We start from the raw sequence: 21,033 nt of genomic DNA on the forward strand, positions 1-21,033 counted from the left end.
TATTATTGAGTTTAATAAATTATATATTCTTCCTCCTACTTTATAGGTATAAAAATGATCTCCTTCCTCAACTGTTTATTGGAAGGGGCTTTTTATCATTAGTCTCTCCATCTGTTGCCCATTAGTTTTCCCTTCTTTGCTAGACATTTGAAAACATGCCATTCTATGATTAAGGTGTATAAATATAGGGAACACAAATCAGAAGTCTAATGTCAAAATCTTGGATTCCTATGGCACCAAATTAATCTCCAGGCAAATTAGCTATAATTTGAATGTACAAATGGGCCAATCCTTACTGGACACCTACCTCCCAGGATCCCAATTTGTATAACCATAGTGGATTCCTCTACTTCCCAGGCTCTGTAACCAAGTCCAAACAAATTATAAACTATGTGACCCCACTCTTTCCAATAATTCACCAGCTCCAGGTTTCACTTAAAATAGGAATTCACTCAATTTATTAACAAAGCTTAGTTATCTAACCCACTTCTAAGATTAATATCGCTTGAAGTTCTGCTGTTGCAGAAGCCTGGTCAAATCAAAATCTTTAGTGGGGCATGCAGCTGTAGTGTCAGTACCCTCTATGACAGGGCTTCCCAAACCTGTCCTGGGGACCCCACAGACAGTTGGGTTTTCAGAATATCCACAATGAATACGCATGAGATACATTTGCAGATGTGGGGTCCCCAGGACAGGTTTGGGAAGTCCTGCTCTACAACATCTTATACTCTAAGTACTTCCTGCTGTCTATTGTGGCCTTGGTTTATTTATTTATTTAATTTATTTAACAGTTTTTCTATACCGACATTAGAGGGCACATCATATCGGTTTACATTATAACGTTAGATGGAAAATACAAAGAACAGGGAGCGGCGGGGAGGAGGGGGGGGACGACAAGAAAACGGAAAACATGGGCAACAACAGTGCTGCAGATTAAGGTAGGCTATAAAGGGAGCCTGAGAAATAAAAACTGGAGCGGTAATATATTAACAAAATAATGAGGATAGATAGCATGTTAACAATGTATTAACAACATATTAACAATGTAACTAGGGCGGCAGGGAGTTAAGGCGAGGTGGGAGTAGGGGGGGAGAGGGTGGAGGGAAGGTGAAGGGAAAATGTAAGTGGGTCTAGTCTGGATAGGCCTGGCGGAAAAGCCAATTCTTGAGCATTTTCTTGAATTTGTACGGACAGGGTTCAAGGCGAAGGTCGTTAGGTAGGGCATTCCAACGAGTGGGACCGGCGATTGATAGGGCACGGTCTCTTGTTGAGGTGAGGTGGGCGTTTTTGAGGGGTGGGATGTGCAAGGTGCCTTTGAGGTTTGCTCTGGTTGGGCGGGATGGGTTAGTGAAGCAGAGGGGTGCATTGAGCCAGGAGGAATTGTGTTTGTATATGGCCATGTGGATAATGGTAAGGGTCTTAAATAGGATGCGTGATGGGATAGGGAGCCAGTGGAGTTTAGGAGGGGGGGTTATGTGATCAGATTTACGTGCATTTGTGATGGTTCAAGCAGTGGCGTTCTGTAGCATTTGTAAGGGTTTGATTGTGGAGTAAGGGAGGCTTAAGTACAGTGAGTTGCAGTAATCTAGTTTGGATGAGAGGGTGGCTTGGATGACTGTTCTGAGATCATGGGTATGGAGTAATGGTTTAAGTTTTTTTATGATGTTGAGCTTGTGGAATCCGTCTTTTAATCCCGATTGATATGTTTTTTTTTAGATTTAGGTGTTGCTCGATTAGGACTCCCAAATTTCGTACTAGGGTCTGCGAGGCAAAGGAGCTGGAGGCTGGGTCATCAGTTGGTGAGAGCTTGAGTGTTTGGTGGTTGTGGATGAGGAGCAGTTCAGTCTTCAAGGAGTTGAGGGCAAGATGGATGTTTGTGAGGAGGAAGTTAATGGAGGCAAGGCATTTATCCCAGAATTCTAGCATTGTGGCGATGGTGTCCTGTATGGGGATAATGATTTGTACATCATCTGCGTAGATGTAGAATTTGAGGTTGAGTTCAGAGAGTAACTGGCATAGGGGCAGGAGGTATATGTTAAATAGGGTGGAAGAGAGGGATGAACCTTGGGGAACTCCTTGAGTGAGGAGTTTAGACTTCTGTACTGCTGATTTTACATGCAGTTATTGTATGCACAGCTTAGCTCTTCATCACTGATATCTAAATACCTAGGCCACTTTTATTGGTTAGCTAGCTCATAGACATTAAATTGGCCTTTCACATATATCATTAGGTATGACTGAGCCTTATGACAATCAGAAGGACAAACTGCCATGTCAACAAGTCTCAATTGGCTAGAGTTCATCTCAAACCTGATTGGAAGGAAAGGCTGTCAACACCAGACCTTAATTGGTAATCATGGCCTGCTGAACAAAAGTTCACAGTATTTTCCTGAGTTTTATATCTGCAATTATTTGTTTGGACATCTTCCCATTCTGTGCTGAATTCTATTATTGGTGTCAGGACTTTGTCGCATGCTGGCAAGTCACAACCTTCAATACTGTAATATACCTTGTGTGTAATACCTGGAGCAGTTAAACTCAGATCTAACTGACCTATTACACACCCCTCCCCTTCAGTTTCCTGCTTTAGCTTCTAACCTCTGAGCTAGGAAATGCCTTGTTTATGCTCTTACAGGGTACATTTGTAAAAGGGGCAGAAGTTAATTGTTTTAAAGAAATTGATTCAGTCTAAGTTTAGACACGTAAAATATAACAGAAATAAAAAGCATATATCTGGCAAAGGGTCTCTTACAGGTATTTATTTAAATAAATATCTATTCTGCCCATTTACTAATTTCAGTTCTGGGACCATATTGATTTTATTACACATTTATGAGTCACCTACACTGAGGCCCTAAGCAACGTACAAAAATAATAAAACATTCATAATTATATATCAATATATAGTAAAAATAAAACATAAAACCACAATCAGAATAAAAATAAAAATTTAAAACAAACAGGAAAAAACACAACTAAGGGGACTCAAAATAAAATCCCAACAACTTGCATCATGATCATGCGCAAAAAGTAGCTTTGATCTAATGCCAACTAGAATAAATATATGTTTCCAACCTCATCTTAAAGGTTTTTGTGCAACTCAGTAATAAGATTCTCCAGGAGTGAACTCCAGAACACTAATGCTATCACAATTTTTCTTAAGTATCAGCTAGCTGCACCTGACACAACAAAAGAAAATCTAACTGCCCACATGGTAATGAATGCAGAAAACGTGAAGGGATACAAACATGGAGTACAGAAGTTACCTAGAGAAAAGAATTCTGCCTCAGGAGCTTATAGTTTGAGTCTTATATATCCAATCATTCCCATCAAGTCAGAATAGGCACAAGGCAGTCTCAATGGCATTCTGTTCCCACATGATTCCCCCAGGGATATGATTTATCCATGCTTCTTTTTAACATCTACTTGGCCTCTATTGCCAAGATCCCTGCAGGACTCTATGTGAGTTACAGAATCTAAGCAGATTTACAGTTTTTTATTCACTCCAGCCCCCTTGGTCTGAGACTCCTGCCCTTTGCTCACTTTGTCTGTCTACAATATTGGCTGTTTCATAAGCAGCTTTAACAACCTTCAAAAACCAAAAAATATAGTGTTACAACATTGACTTTTGAGTTTAGTGCTTATGTCACTTATAGTTTAAAACATTACAAAAAATGGCACCTTATTGTAAGAAATCATGGAATGTGGATTGACAAGTTTTCCTCAAGACCGTAATTAAATCTATTTTTTTCTCAAATTAAGGGATCTTTGTGGTTTCAAACCTCTGCTTACTTTTTCTGCTTTTTTTCTGTTGTGCCCACATCTTCCCACTTTTAAACTACTGCAATCCTGTTTACCTGATTCTCCCAGCTACTTTACTCAGAGGGCCTGATTTTAAAAGGGTTACGCACATAAGGTATGCGCGTAACCCCTTTAAAACCCCCCTGTGCGCGCCAAGCCTATTTTGCATAGGCTCGGCAGCACGTACAAGCCCCGGGACGCGTGTAAGTCCCGGGGCTTGCCTGGGGGGGGGGGGGGGGCATGTCAGGGGCGTGTCGGGAGTGACGCAGCGTTTTCGGGGCATGTCCAGGAGCGTGTTTCCGGCTCGGGGGCGTTTCGGGGGCGTGGCCGAGTGCCCCGACACAGCGGCCTGTGTCGGGGCCTGCCGCACCGGCACGCGTAAGTTGCTACTGCCCAGAGGCAGTAGTAACTTTTAAGATAAAGGTTTAGATAGGGCCGGGGGGGGGTGAATGGAAAGTTCCCTCAGAGAGCGGCCTCGGAGGGAACGGGCAGCGCGCGCAGGGCTTGGCGCGTGCAAGGTGCACAAATGTGCACCCCCTTGCACGCGCCGACCCCGGATTTTATAAGATACACGCGTATCTTATAAAATCCCGCGAACAAAAGTATGCATGCACGTAGATTTGTAAAATCTACCCCAGAGTGTTGCAACTCTTCCAAAATTCATCAGCACAGCTAATTACAAGAAAGTCTATATGGAAGCATATTATTTCCATTTTGTAAGAACTTCATAGGCTCCTGGTTTATTAGATCGCTGCTTTTTAATATATTTATAAATAATCTGGAAAGGGGTACGACAAGTGAGGTGATCATATTTCCAGATGGCACCAAATTATTCTGAGTAGTTAAATCATAAGCGGCTTGTGATAACTTGCAGGACCACCTTGCAAGGCTGTAAAATTGGGCGTCTTTATGTCGGATGAAATATAATGTGAAGAAATATAATGTAGAGAAGTGCAAGGTGATGCATATAAGGAAAACAACCCATATGGGTTCCATTTTAGAAGTTACTCCAAAGAAAAAGAATTGGATATCACAGTTGATATTACATTGAAATAGTCAGCTCAGTGTGCTGTAGTGGTCAAAAAAGCAAACAAAATGTTAGGAAGGAAATGGCAAATAAAACAGAAAATGTCATAATGCCTCTGTATCTCTCAAACGATCACACCTTGAATACTGCGTGTAATTCTGGTCACTGCATCTCAAAAAAGATATAATTGTACTAGAGAAAGTATAGAGAAGGACGACCAAAATGATAAAGGGCATGGAACGTCTCTCATTTGAGGAAAAGCTATATACGTTAGGTCTGTTCAGCTTAGAGAAGAGACAGCTGAAGGGGGATAAGTTAGAGGTCTACAAAATCATGAAAGGACTTGAACGAGTAAGTATGAAATGGTCATTTACACTTTCAGATGATACAAAGACTAGGGGGCACTACATGAAGTTAGAAAGTAGCACATTTAGAACAAACCTAATAAAAGTTAAAAAAAAAAAAATTATCACTAGCTCTAGAATTCATTGCCAGAGGATGTGGTTAAGGCACAGAGTATAGCTGGGTTTAAAAAAGGGTTAGGTAAGTTCATGGAGAAGTCCATAAACTGCTTTTAATCAATATTGAATAACCACTTATTGTTGCCAGAATTAGTAGCTTGGAGTTTATTTAATGTTTTTTTTTTTAATTTACACATATTTTCAAATATATTAAAAGAAAGACCTGAATTGTAGTCCTTTAGAAACAAGACTATGGATAACTCAAAAAGAAAAAAAAAGTTCTTACATAATCCAAGTCCTCAATAATTGGAATTCCAATTTTACAACTTCAGGAAAAAATCACCACCACCATTATAAGGAGAAAAAAAATTAGCAAAAAGAAACAGAGGTGAATATTTATGAACGAACATCATTAGACATTCACATTCTAACTAAGCATTAGGAGAACAGCAGGAAGAAGAGGAAAATGTATTACTCAGAAAAGCAGACAAAAAAAAGTATAAAAGATATTCTGATGTTTAATAATACATTTATAAGGGAACTTTAAAATAAAAAAAGCTCCCAGCTCCAAAACCTTGGGTCTTAACAATAGAAACTGTCTCCTCCTTTTCTGCTTTGCCAAGTCAGGTTAAGCACAAACTTTCAAATTCAAAAAAAGATTTCAAACAATGGTGAAAAAACATTTGAAGAATCTAATCTCTGTCCGACTCCATAAGGAAACAAAATGTTGCTGGTTTAACCAAACCTTTCTGAGATGTTTCCAAAATAGCAGAGATATCTAACTGGGACTTCTCAATTGGAGAAAGAACCTGTATATCGTTTTGATCCACAGTTCCTTTCTTAAAGGGAGATATACAATAAACGCTTGAACCAAGTGGGAATATTTGTTCCAGAATTTTTAGAATATCTATAAAATATTTCTTCCACATTTCTTTAGGAGCAATCAATGAATCTTTGGGGAAATTAATAAGTTGTAGATTCCTCCCGTGTACTTGATTTTCCAAATGTTCCAAATTAGAAGTAACCAGTTGATTTTCTTTTAACATATTCTTGTAAATCTGTTATACTGCCAAGATCTTTTTTTAAAGTCACACACATTTTTATTTGCAGAAATCTCAGTTTCCACGATTTTCAACAGCTATCCAGGTCACCCAGATAAATAATTACTGGCATTATCTGGTTAGATTTATTATTCAAGGCCTGGAGAATGTCCCATATTACATCTAGAGTAATTATAGCAGGTCTTACCAACTCCATTGTCTGAATAGCGGGCAATTCTAAAGTATCTTCTCCCAATTGCCTAAATGTAGCACTGCCTATAATGTCTCCTACAAGTCCAAGATCTTCAGTCAGCTCTGGGGCGCTTCTCGTTTGAGCCACAATCTCAATGCGGTTCCTGGCACCTTCAGTCTCTTTTGCTGCAGGTGGTCTGACGCACGCTCCATCGCTGGATTTACAGGGGCAGATCGCTCCTCTGGAGATAGAGATATTGAGAGCTCAGGAAGGGGGCAGGGTTCAACTTTTTCCCGGCCGACCTCCAGCAAGCCGACTCTGGAGCTAAGCCTCCCCGACATACATGGGTGTCCATCGGGCCCGTCACAACAGTCAAAGGAGAGACAAATTGTGCCTCCCGCTCTCTGGCTCTTCTTTTCCTGCCAGAGTGAGGAACAATGAAACCGATTCAAAGACCCGACGGAGCAAGCTCAGGTACATCTGGCTAGTTCAGCCATCTTGGAATTCCACCTAGCGGGGTTTAATGTTTGGATACTTGTATTAGCAGCTTTTTGTTCTCCATTAATTGAAAATGATTTTTTGGATTTGTTTGTTTATTGGGCATTTTTTCTACTTAGCAATAGAAAGAAAGAGTAGAAGGGAAAGAACATAAGAACATGCCAAACTGGGTCAGATCAAGGGTCCATCAAGCCCAGAATCATGTTTCCAACAGTGGCCCCTCCAGGCCATAAGAACCTGACAACTACCCAAAAACTAAGTCTATTCCATGTTACCATTGCTAGTAATAGCTGTGGTTATTAACTAAGTCAACTTAATTAGTAGCAGGTAATGGACTTCTCCTCCATTTATTTATTTATTTATTTAGGGCTTTTTTATACCGACATTCATGATACCAATCATATCATATCGGTTTACAAGAAACAATGGTGCAAAAACATTAACATCAACATGAACAATAGGCGAAGAGAGAACAAGTGAACAAAAGTTACAATAAAACAGGGGCACATGAACTGTTTTATCCATGAACTTATCCAATCCTTTTTTAAACACAGCTATACTAACTGCACTAACCACATCTTCTGGCAACAAATTCCAAATTGTGCGTTGAGTGAAAAAGAACTTTCTCCGATTGGTTTTAAATGTGCCACATGCTAAATTCATGGAGTGCCCCCTTAGTCTATTATCCGAAAGAGTAAAAAACCGATTCACATCTACCCATTCTAGACCTCTCATGATTTTAAACACCTCTATCATATCCCCCCCTCAGCTGTCTCTTCTCCAAGCTGAGAAGTCCTAGCCTCTTTAGTCTTTCCTCATAGGGGAGCTGTTCCATTCCCTTTATCATTTTGATCGCCTTTCTCTGTACCTTCTCCATCGCAATTATATCTTTTTTGAGATGCGGCGACCAGAATTGAACACAGTATTCAAGGTGCGGTCTCACCATGGATCGATACAGAGGCATGATGATATTTTCCGTTTTATTCACCATTCCCTTTCTAATAATTCCCAACATTCTGTTTGCTTATTTGACTGCCGCAGCTCTCTGAACCGACTATTTCAATGTGTTATCCACTATGACGCCTAGATCTCTTTCTTGGGTGGTACCACCTAATATGGAACCTAACCTTGTGTAACTATGGCCATGGGTTATTTTTCCCTATATGCATCACCTTGCACTTGTCCACATTAAATTTCATCTGCCATTTTGATGCCCAATTTTCCAGCCTCACAAGGTCTTCCTGCAATTTATCACAATCTGCAAATTTGATTACCTCACTTGTATTACCAAATCCTATTCTCCACTGAGAATTAGATCTAAAATTGTTCCCTCTCGTCGGTTCCTGAACCAATTGCTCCATAAAGCTATCATTTATTCCATCCAGGAACTTTATCTCTCTAGTGTGACCCGATGATACATTTACCCAGTCAATATTGGGATAATTGAAGTCTCCCATTATTACCGCACTTCTAATTTGGTTAGCTTCCCTAATTTCTCTTAGCATTTCACTGTCCGTCTCACCATCTTAACCAGGTGGACGGTAGTATACTCCTATCACTATAGTCTTCCCCGACACACAAGGGATTTCTACCCATAAAGATTCAATTGTGCATTTAGTCTCATGCAGGATGTTTATCCTGTTGGACTCTATGCCATCCTGGACATAAAGCACCACACCGCCTCCCGGGTGCTCCTCTCTGTCACTGCAACATAATTTGAACCCTGGTATAGCACTGTCCCATTGGTTGTCCTCCTTCCACCATGCTGAGATGCCAATTAAGTCTGTCATCATTCACTGTTATAGATTCTAATTCCCATCTTACTTCTTAGACTTCTGGCATTAGCATACAAACATTTCAAAGTTTGTATTTTCATTTTGCTTTTTAATTGATAGGGATAAGTTAGAATCTTTTTAGCTCAGGTGAGTTTTTAGTTACAGGCACTTGGACTACTTTTCTTATTATTGGAACCTCACTGTCGGGATGCCCTAATTCTAATGCATCATTAGTATCCTTTGAAGGTACCTCGCTCCGAACCATGCACTGCTGAACGACTGTCGGCTTTCCCCTTTGTTCTAGTTTAAAAGCTGCTCTATCTCCTTTTTAAAGGTTAACGCCAGCAGTCTGGTTCCACCCTGGTTAAGGTGGAGCCCATCCCTTCGGAAGAGACTCCCCCTTCCCCAAAAGGTTCCCCAGTTCCTAACAAAACTGAATCCCTCTTCCTTGCACCATCGTCTCCATCCACTCATTGAGACTCCGGAGCTCTGCCTGCTTCTGGTGACCTGCACGTGGAACAGGAAGCATTTCAGAGAATGCTACCCTGGAGGTTCTGGATTTAAGTTTTCTACCTAAGAGCCTAAATTTGGCTTCCAGAACCTCCCTCCCACATTTTCCTATGTCGTTGGTGCCCACATGTACCACGACAGCCAGCTCCTCCCCAGCACTGTCTAAAATCCTTGCTACAGGATCCTTTCCTGCTACACCTGGTTGGTGCTCTCCCATCATGAGACCTTCTTCCTCCAAGGCACCACCAGGGCTGCCAGTCTGAAGTTGGGACTTGGCTACTAGGTCCCTGAAGGTCTCATCTATATACCTCTCTGCCTCAGCTCCTCCAGGTCTGCCACTCTAGCCTCCAGAGATAGGACTCAAGTGTACCCTTACTTACGAAGTCTGTAGACCAGAGTATGAAAGGTGCCAGAGATAGTCTAACAAAGGCAGGGAAAGGGATCAATATTTTTCTGCGTGCACCAAGTGGTGAATCTTTTCCACTTACAACGATAGGATTTTCGTGTGGAAGGCTTTCTTGAAGCTGCAAGCACCTGAGAGACATTAGTTGAAAAATTGAGTAGTTGGAGGATCAAGCTTTCAACATCCAGGTTGTGAGGGATAGGGATTTTAGGTTGGGATGGCGCAACCTGCCCTGGTCCTGAGTTATGAGAGTGGGTGCTGTGCCCAGGAAAATTTGTTCTCTGATGGAGTGGTCGAGAAGTATGGGAAATCATACTTGTCGAGGCCAATACGGGGCTATGAGTATCACTGACCCTTTGTCCTGTTGTAGCTTCACTAGAGTTTGTTTAGTAGTGGTATCGGGGGATACGCATATAGGAGAGGCCTGAGTACCAGGGGCGAGCAAAGGCGTCCTTGGCTAACTGGTTTCTCTGTTTGTGCAGGGAGCAGAATCTGTCCCCTTTGCGATTCAGTTCGGATGCAAAGAGGTCCTTTGTTGGCTGACTCCAGCATTGAAATATCCTGGTCGCTACTAAAGGATCCAGGGTCCACTCATGGGGTTGGAACTGACAACTAAGGCGATCTGCAACTATGTTGTGTATGCCTGCTAGATAAGTGGCCCGGAGAAACATGTAATGTGTCAAGGCCCAGTCCCACATTTGTGCAGCTTCTTGGCAAAGGAGATGAGAGCCTGTACCCCCTTGTTTGTTCATGTACCACATGGCAACTGTGTTGTCTGTTTGTATTAGTACAGTCTTGCCCGAAAAGCAGTCCTTGAACGCATAGAAAGCATAACGTATAGGAGACCAGGTTCCCTGGGATTGCAGATTTATTTATTTATTTATTTTATATACCGACATTCAATCGAGATATCACATCGGTTTCCAGATAACTAAAAGAATAGGGCTAGATCGGCCCTATTTTACATTGTAACATGGTAACAATTATAACAGAATTATAACAGAATTATAACAGAAATACATGGAACAATAGATTATAGTATATAACATATGTACATAAATGGCTTGTTGATCAAAATAATTTAGGATAAAGGATAGCAGGGAGGGTTGGGAGGAGGGAGGAAGGGAGGGAAGAGAGGGGTGGGTGGGTGGGAGGAAGGGACATAAGCATAAGCACCCCACTCTAGGTTGGAGGCATCTGTCGTCAAGGTAATTTGAGGATCTGGAGCCTGAAATGGAAGGCCTTGAAGTAGATTGGAATGTTGTATCCAACCAGGCAAGCAACAGGCGGAGCTGTGTGGTAATGTGAACAATGCTGGACATTGGCTGACAAACTTGAACCCACTGGGATTTTAATGTCCACTGCATTACTCTCATGGCTAGACGGGCCATCGGAGTGACATGCACCGCAGAGGCCATGTGACCCAGCAGTATGAGGAAGTGACCAGCAGTTGAGGATACTCGAGTCTGCAACTGATGCGCCAGAGAAGCCAGGATGAAAGCCCGATCCTGAGGGAGGAAGGCTTTCGCCTGTATAGTGTTTAGGTTGGCCCCTATAAAGGATAGGGTTTGGGATGGGACTATCTTGGATTTGTGATAGCTGATCAGAAACCCTAGGGAGCTCAGGGTATGGAGAGTGAGACGCAAGGACACTAATGCGGCTTGTTGAGACGGAGCCCTTATCAATCAATTGTCGAGATAAAGGTAGACGTGGACACCCTGACTCCTGAGGAAGGCTGCAACCACCACAAGGCACTTGGTAAAGACTCGTAGAGCGGATATCAGGCCGAATGGTAGTACATGGTACTGGAAGTGGCGAGGGCCGACCAGGAATCGCAGGAATTTGCGATGAGATGGAATAATTGAGATGTGTGTATGCGTCTTGGAAATCCAGAGAGAACAGCCAATCCACTCTTTGTAGAAGAGGAAGTAGAGAGCCCAAGGTCACCATCCTGAACTTCTCCCTTTGTAGATATTTGTTCAGGGCGCGAAGGTCCAGGATTGGAGAACACCACCGGACGTTTTTGGGATGAGGAAATACCTGGAATAGAACCCCTGCCCCTGTTGGGAGAAGGGTACTGGTTCTATTGCCCGGAACTGGAGGAGGGTTGAGACCTCCTGTTCTAGAAGGGGAGAGTGGTCGGATGATCCCCACATCAGCCAAGGTGGGGAGTCCGCCAGTTCGGTCAGGAAGTTGAGGTAGTTACCCTGAGTGACTACCGCAAGCACCCACTGGTCGGTGGTGACTGTGTGCCAAATGTTGGTGAAGTGGCACAATCGACTGCCGACCGGTACAGATGGAAGAGGAGGTTGGCATATGCTCTCCAGGAAGCAGTCAAAATCCTGATGCTGGTCCCGGCTGAGGAGCTGGCTGGGACGTCTGAGGTCAGGATTGTCTGGACTGACCTTTTTGATAAGGCTTGGAAGGACGACCTTGGGAAGCCGGAGGTTAATACTTTCTTGGTTTGTAGGCCAGCCTCTTAGAATCTCGCCTGAATATCCTTTTGGAGATGGATGAGAAATCAGCAGGTACTGAAGAAAGCTGACACAGCATTTCATGGTGGTCCTTTAGCTGCGCCACAGTCTCCTGGATCTGGTCTCCGAAAAGATTATCACCAGCACAGGGCAGGGTCAGCCAACCTGTCCTGTACCTCTGGTCTTAGGTCAGAGGATTTCAACCAGGCCTGCCTTCTTGCACTAATCACCGCTGCGGACACCCTAGAAGCAGTGTCAAATATGTCATACACAGCGCAGACCTCATGCATGCCCGCATCCAGGCCTTTGAACCAGAGCATTTAGGTCATCCTGTAACTGGTCAGGTAAAGATTCAGAGAAATCCTGGATCTTCTTAAAAAGGTTTCCGTTATACTGGGTCATGTATAACTGGTAAGAAGCAATGCGAGATATAAGCATTGAGCCATGAAAGACCCATCTGCCAAAAGCATCCAGGGATTTTTGCTCCTTCCCTGGAGGTATGAGGTTTGGAACACCATGCCTTTTTTTGGGCTGATTCCACAACCACAGAGTGATGATCCAGTTGTGATCTTTGAAACCCAGGAGCTGATTGTACCAGATAGGTGGCATCTGTCTTACGGTTGACAGGCGGAACCGAACCTGGGTGCTCCCAGTTCCTTTTTAGAAGATCAATTAGGATTTCTTGAATAGGAATAGACATGATTTACTTAGGGGCAGCCATCCTGGACGATGTTGCAAAACAGTCATAAGCTGCAGGGACCTCGTGCTTTCCTGCCTCTAGTCCCTTATGAATGACATTTGTAAGGGAATGTTGGTATTGTTGAGTAAGTGACTCAGTCAATTCTTGTATTTGTTTCCACAAATTGTGTTGATACAGAGCCATATACAGCTGATATGACGCAATTCTTAAGACCAACATTTACCCTTGGAACATCTTCCGGCCAAGAGAATCTAAAAATGTTTGTTCCTTCCCAGGAGTCGTCAATGAGTGAGGACGAATTCTCTGACGTCTTTTGGGCAGATTCCACTACTACAGACTGGTGTGGAAGCTGAGGTTTCTGGAAGCCTGGAATGTGTTGAACCAGGTAAGTGGTGTCAGTCCGCTTATTCACTGGTGGGATAGAACAAGGGTGCTCCCATAACCTATGCTGAAGATCCACCAGTACTTCATGCACAGGGATTACTAGAACTTATTTAGGAGGATCTACAAATTACAAAACCTCGAGGGTTTTCTGTCTGGTGTCCTCCTCTGCTTCTAACTGGTATCTGCCATTTCTTTCACAAAGTTTGAAAAAGAGAGGTCCTCCAGTGGTGATTTTCTTCTCTCTTCCGGTAGGGATGGATCTGATAAAATATCCTCTGATGAGGAATCGGTGTTTTCTTCCTCCCAGGTGTCTGAAGAAGGCCGCCATGGATGAGTGGAGTGAGGAATAAAGAGAAGCATCGAAGGTTTCATCGGCATCGATGGCAGAAGGAAGGGAACTGATGGAGAACTTGGGAATCTCGGCTGTGAAATACCTGAGGGTCCCGGGATTGGTTCGGGTATCGAGGAATCCATTGAGGCATCGTAGTCTCTGGAGTTGGAAACCAGAGTTTTCATACCCAATGGCGATGGTTGCTTTGGAAAAGCACCAATAAGGGCGTTGAGCCTATCAAGGATCGGTGCTAATATGGGTAGATACGGTATCTGCATCGGTGCAGGCATCGGTGCTGGTGATGGTGTCTGTGTCTGCATCGGTGTCGATGGTCCCAGGTCTCGCAGAGCATCTTTTACTGCCTGGCGGATGAAACAGTACAGTTTCTCCCATATAGCTGGTGAGGTCAGAGCAGCTATAGGGGGTGGCAGAGAAGGCGGAACCGGCTCTTCCACAGATCCCTGTGGTGGCACGGTACCCGGCACCGATATCGGTGGGGATTGCCTTGGAGTGAGAGGCAAAGGAATAGATGGCTCTTCCACTCGAGACCATTTTGGTGATGGTTTGGTGGGAAACAAGAGAGCTCTAGGAGTCGAACCGACATTTTATTTATTTATTTATTTAACATTTTTATATACCGACCTTCATGAAAGAAAATTCATATCAGATCGGTTTACAGATAACATGAGGGGAATAACAAAGTCAACCATATAACAAGAAATGAAAGTTACATATAACAAGGGGTGTTAACCTGGAGGGCTAGGATAGCCGGAGCGATAGAAGGCATAACTGAACAAATTAGATAATACAATAATATGATGAGAAGAGGCATAAGTGTATAGGCTACACTTGTCAGAGAGTTTAGGTAGGAGTCAGTGTCTGAATTAGTGAGGAATTGCTGGAACTGTAGGTTAAGTGAAGGCCTGGATGAAGAGCCATGTCTTAAGTTTTTTGCGGAAGGTAAACGGGCATGGTTCTAATCTGAGTTCTGTGGGCATCTTGTTCCAGATGGTTGGGCCAGCTGTAGAGAAGGTTCGTTCTTTGGTAGATGATAGGCGAGTAGATTTCGTTGTAGGGGGTTGCAGGGTGCCTTTATATGCTTCTCGAATCGGTCTGTCTGATGAGTATAATTTGAGGGGAATCTGGAGGTCTAGTTGTTGTTGGTTGTGAATGACTTTGTGGATTATAGTGAGAGCCTTGTGTAATATTCTATATTTGATTGGCAGCCAGTGCAGGTTCTGTAGTATGGGAGTGATGTGTGTTCCTCTGTTGGTATTAGTCAGGATTCTTGCCGCAGCATTTTGGAGCATCTGTAATGGTTTGATAGATGAAGTAGGGAGCCCGAGGAGAAGAGAGTTACAGTAATCTGTTTTGGAAAAGAGTGTGACTTGGAGCACTGTCCTGAAATCTTGGAAGTGGAGGAGGGGTTTGAGCCTTTTCATCAGGTGTTGAAGTCCGTCGATGATGATGGCGATGTTTTTCTCGATGATTGGAGGCCTGCTTCTCGAGCACCGAGACAGAGTCGGAGACGACCGGTCACCGCTACCATCTGGACGACGTTTAGTTTTAAGAACTAATTTCTTCACCGCTCCAGCCGGAGACAACCGAGTCGATGTCGACGGAAGTAGTTGAAGATGGAAGAAATGTTCCATCTTTTCCAGACGGGCCCGTCTGCCTTTGGCCGCCATTTCGGCGCACTGAGGACATGTCGAGAGATTGTGTCCCTTGCCCAGGCACAAAACACACTCGACAGTGGGTCGGTTATGGACATAGTGCGAGGACAATTCGGGCATTTTTTGAAACCCGCTGCCATTTTAAAGGCCAGACAGCCGTTGACGGCCTTGGGAAGAGAAAAAATACAAATGGGCTACATCCAGTGAAGTCACCCATATGTGAGGACTATCATCCTGCTTGTCCTGGGATAAACAAATTTTACTAAGTGTATAATTAAATCTGTACTTTTCACAGTAAGTGCTTATGTTCAAATCACTTGATTCACATTTTAAATCAATGAAAATTTAGAAATGAAAAATGGCAACCAGATTAATTATCAACCAGATAGATGTGGGGATCATCCCATCTTACCTTCTGGGTGTGAAGCAACAGGGAAGCAATCTTCACATTAGCATCTGTTGGGTGCTCCCATGTGACCAGGATGGACCACTGTTGGAGACAGGGTCCTGGGGTCGATAGATCTTTGATCTGAACCTGAAAAGCACTTGTGTTCTAATGTTTAATATTAGCTTACCGAATCTCAAGGCAGCCTAGCTTCAAAGCAATTTCTTGGTCCACTTGATCTGCTATTTCTAACATGTAGTCATTTTTTACCTAAAGGGAAAAAACAATTGCATGAGACTCAATATATACATATTGATAAATAGATTAGAAGAAATAGGACTAAGCAACATGACAATCAAGTGGTTTATATCATACCTAAATAACAGATACTTCCAAGTATAACTCAAAGTAGTAATGTCAGAGAAAATAAACCGTCAAACAGGAGTTCCACAGGGATCTGCCCTATCTGCCACACTATTCAACATATATATGCTGCCTTTATGTCACCTGCTAGCAGGTTTAGGAATTTCGCACTATATCTACGCTGATATTCAATTAATACTCCCAATTGATGACACAATTGAAAAAACATTAAACTTAGCCAACATGTACCTAGATATAATAAAACAACTTCTAAACCAAATGGAACTAGTGATCAATATAGAGAAAACTGAATTCTTACATCTAGAACGAAAAAACATAGCAATCATTCAGAACCCAATTACACTCAAAAAACAACCAAAAAATACAAATAGCAGAGAAAGTACGAAACCTGGGAGTGATAATCTATTCAGAACTAAGTATGAAACAACATATCTCAAAAAGTAAGAGACTCTATGACTCTAAGAAGACTAAAACCACTAACACCCACCACCTTCCGCTCAGTCTTACAAGCCTTAAGTTTTTCCAGTACTGACTACTGTAATGCCCTACTACTGGGCCTACCATACACCACAATAAGATCACTACAGATACTACAAAACACAGCGGCAAGAATTTTAACTGGAAAAAGTAAGAGAGACCATTTCACCGAAACCTTACTGGTTTCCCATTGAACAAAGAATACATGACTTTATGCACCATACATAAATTAATGCACGATGAAAAAGCAGAGTGGCTGAACACAACCCTCCATGTACATACCCCCCATAGAAATCTGAGGTCAGCAAACAAAGCACTGCTAACTATTCCCTCAGTCAAGATGGCCAGACTAACCCAGGTAAGGGATAGGGCCCTATCCCTAGCAGGACTCCCAACATGGAACAATATGCCTTTAGAAATCCAAAGTAACATCAAAACCTTCAGATAAAGTTTAAAAACATGGCTATTTAAGCAAGCATACCACAAAGAGAATTGAGAGTAGAATCCAGGGAAATGTTGGTAACGGTCGGTCAAACTCCCACTCACACACCTTTTTTCTTAAAGTGTGTGCTTCTCATTTTTATATTCTAAATTCTTCCTTTTTATTTTTAAACAAAGAACTAGAGTTAAGTAGTATATCTTATAGCTGAGTAAGAGGTAACAGGACATGACTTATTACACCCACCAAATAATATTTGTGAAATTATGTTACAGTATTTTAATGGCACCTGTTTAAGAGTTAGAATTCCAGACACTTTATACAACATATAAAGTGCCCTATTGTGAACCGTTGTGATGGCACCCGCTTAACGACAGTATAGAAAAGGTTTTAAATAAATAAATAAATAAAACATATTGTCAATATTGAAAGAGCTCTTCTGTGAGAATAAACAGAATGTCTTCTATCGTCTCATTTCTATATGAAATCCAGATAATGAACTGCTTCATTCAGCATTTAGTTCAATCTATATAACAGCTTTCTATTAAAAAAAAAAAAAAAAAAAAATGTCCACACTTCATGCAGCTAACAAAAAGATAGAAAATTGTAACTATAAAAATGAATGATACTCCTCTTGTATTTTTTTATTTATTTATTTAAGGCTTTTCTTTGCCGACATTCGTAAGGCACATCATGCCGGCTCACATTGAACTGATAAGAGGAAATACAAAGAACAAAAAACCAAATTGTAGTCAAAACAAAACAAAGAGGTAAAACAAAAAGGGAACTAAATACAAAGGAGGCATTATAAAACAGATATTTGAGGGCTAGGTGAGCAAAAGGGGCAGAGATGTCGGGGGGGGGGGGGGGAGAAAGAACTTTATACAGTCAATACAATGTTATCTTAACTAAGAATTCGTGTCTCGAGGGAGTACTAAACAGGATTCAGGGACGGGGAAGGTAGCGTACCAGAGAATCAGGATGAGGAAGGGAGGCGCTAGATGTGGAAGGTGCGGAGGGGGGGGGGGGGGGCTGGCTGGGGAAGGTCAATAACGAAAACTGTTTAGGATAAGGTCTACGTTATGTTTGTATCGGGGTAGGCTTGCTTGAAGAGCCAAGTTTTGACTCCTTTTTTGAATTTGGTGAGAGACGGCTCTATACGGAGGGGGGCGGGGAGGGAGTTCCAGAGGGAGGTACCAGCTATGGAGATAGCTCTTTCTCTGGTGAGGGACAGATGCGCAGACTTGAAGGAAGGGGTATGGAGGGTGCCAGCATGGGCACTTCTTATGGGGCAATTCGATGTGCGGAAGCGAGACATTTCTTCGAGCCAGGTGTGGTTGAATTTGTGTAGCGAGCAGTGAAGAATGGTCAAGGCTTTGTACTGAGATCGGAAGGCGATAGGTAGCCAGTGGAGTTCCTTTAAAATAGGGGTGATGTGTTCCGTTTTGCGAGTATTTATGACGACTCTGGTCATGGAGTTTTGGAGGATCTGGAGTGGCCTGATGGTGGAGGCCGGGAGGCCGAGTAGCAGGGAGTAGTCCAGTTTTGCAAGCATAGTGGTCTGAACTATAGTACGGAAGTCTTGAGCGTGTAAGTAAGGGTTTGAGTTTTCTGAGGACTCTTGTATACTGTTCAAAGATGATTTTAATTAGTTGTTTACACAATTTATATTTTTTTTATAGGTCCCACATGAATAATGTATATTCCAATTGGTTCCATCAAAAAATTGCAGTCATTCTACTTTTTCAAAATATTTAACAGTTAACTATTTTCTGTTTTACTGTGAACTATGTCAAATTCCTGAAACATTGTAAAATTCATGCCAGTCATAAATATAAGCTACTGCTGTGGCAAAACCTGGGTGAGAAGGAAGCATCACTACACTTCTACTTAACTGTGGGCCTGACTCAGTAGGAGCAGTCACTGCCATAACTGCAGCAGACCCTAGTCTAGAAGGAGCAACTGCTGCAGTTGGAAGAGCAGATGCAGCAGCTTGGGGCTGCTCCTAACAGCTCTGAAAAGAAGCTGGAAGAAGGGGGAAGACTGGCTGAAATGGTGAAAAAAATATTTTTAAAAGAAGCAAAAATGAAGTCCTCAAAAACTGACAAAACAAAACAAAAAGAATTTCCAAAAATGACAACATAGAAAGCAAAAAAAAATCATTAAAATTTTAACAAATCTGAAATATAGACCAAACGATTAAAACCTACAAAATCCAAAAAACAGAGAAAATATTAGCAAAAATGAAAAAAAGGTACTAGGCAATATTTTATATTGGCTCTTTAAAAACGTTGGCTTGTGCCTCAATTTCAAAAATATTTTCCTACCTCTGCTGACAGCTTTTGAAAAATGTAATATAAAGACTTACAAATTCAGACACACTGGAAATAAATGTGTTATATCTTAAAGAACAGTCTTATGAAACAGTTAGGGCAGATGTAATAATCCAAACTCAGACTACCATGGATTTTTCCTTAGCTTTTAGTGTGGTGTTTTTTTACACTAACCTTAATCAGGCATGTAATATGAGTTTTAGCACTGAAAAAACCCACACAATAAAACCCACAGCAGTACACTTATCATGGCTACATTCAACTCGCATGTAAAAGAGGGTATTATCTATTACAGGGTAATGTAAAGAGCCACATTAGCAGGGACACATTTTAGCGCTTGTTTTTTTAGCATGGGAAATTTAACGCTTGGCTTCGGGTACGAGTAAAAGTGGCCATTTTAGTCCATTGTGGTGCTGTGTATAGGTGCTTCTTTGAGCTTTTCTGTGGCAAACACAGATTATGTACTTTAAGTGGCAGAATCTTTAGCAAAGAGAAGATAGGGAAGAAAGAGAAATGGAAAAATTACTTACCTGATAATTTCGTTTTCCTTAGTGTAGACAGATGGACTCAGGACCAATGGGTATAGTGTACTCCTGTTAAGCAGTTGGAGATGGATCAGATTTCAATCTGACGCCAGCCCCTAGTACATATACCCCTGCAGGAAGTGCAGCTCCTCAGTATTCTTCCTTGCAAAGCATTGTGGATATATGTGTGACTGACTGATTGATTAACTTAATATGATTAACTTAGGTAACTTTTGTTAGAACGTTAAAACTTGATTAACTTGATTAACTTGAACTGGTTGGTTGACTATAGCTGGAGACCGCCAGTGTGCCCAATCGAAAAGCGTCGACACCCGGCAGGGTGGATGCCCTAGGGAAATGAAAGCATGGCTTACCCTTGATTGTTGAAGGACCATGTATAGTGGCAGCCGAGGGTGGGCTGCTGAGTCCATCTGTCTACACTAAGGAAAACAAAATTATCAGGTAAGTAATTTCTCCATTTCCTAGCGTGTAGCAGATGGACTCAGGACCAATGGGATGTATAAAAGCTACTCCCGAACTGGGTGGGAGGCTGCCCGTGGTCCATTAAGGATTGCTCTTGCAAATACTGTGTCCTCCCGAGCCTGAACATCCAGACGGTAGAATCTGGAGAAGGTATGGATGGAGGACCACGTTGCCGCCCTGCAGATCTCAGCCGGTGACAGCATTCTAGTTTCTGCCCAGGAAACCGCCTGGGCTCTGGTGGAATGGGCCTTGACCTGTAGAGGTGGTGGTTTTCCCTCTTCTACGTAGGCCGCCTTGATGACTTCCTTGATCCAGCGGGCAATGGTTGCCCGCGAGGCCGCTTCCCCTTGCCTCTTTCCGCTGTGAAGGACGAAAAGATGGTCCCGTCTTTCGTACTGGTTCCGACATTTCCAGATATCTGGATAGGAGTCTGCCGATGTCGAGATGGCGCAGACAACGGGCTTCTTCCGACATCTTCAAGCAGTCCATCGCAGGGAGTGAGATGGTTTGGTTAAGGTGGAAGTGTGAGACCACTTTGGGGAGGAAGGAAGGAACTGTACGTAACTGAATGGTCCCCGGGGTGAGTCTGAGGAATGGCTCACTGCAGGCCTGTAGCTCTGAGATGCGGCGGGCCAAGCACACGGCCAGCAAGAACACCGTCTTCAAGGTTAACAGACGGAGGGACAGGCCTCGGAGAGGTCTGAAGGCGGATCCCGCTAGGAATTCCAAGACGAGGTT

At 42.6% G+C, this 21,033-nt stretch overlaps 1 protein-coding gene across 23 annotated transcripts in view; it reads right to left on the reverse strand.

Moving 5' to 3' along the window:
• Positions 1-21,033, reverse strand: part of PTK2 (protein tyrosine kinase 2) — a 1,447,287-nt gene that overhangs the window by 1,048,287 nt on the left and 377,967 nt on the right. For all 23 annotated transcript variants that reach the window (XM_029592091.1, XM_029592099.1, XM_029592089.1 and 20 more), the window contains one exon: positions 15,846-15,925. In XM_029592091.1, the coding sequence (XP_029447951.1) occupies positions 15,846-15,925 (80 nt within the window). The remainder of the gene's footprint in view (positions 1-15,845; positions 15,926-21,033) is intronic.

The sequence above is a fragment of the Rhinatrema bivittatum genome, chromosome 2 (assembly GCF_901001135.1).
Source record: "Rhinatrema bivittatum chromosome 2, aRhiBiv1.1, whole genome shotgun sequence".
Taxonomy (NCBI): domain Eukaryota; kingdom Metazoa; phylum Chordata; class Amphibia; order Gymnophiona; family Rhinatrematidae; genus Rhinatrema; species Rhinatrema bivittatum.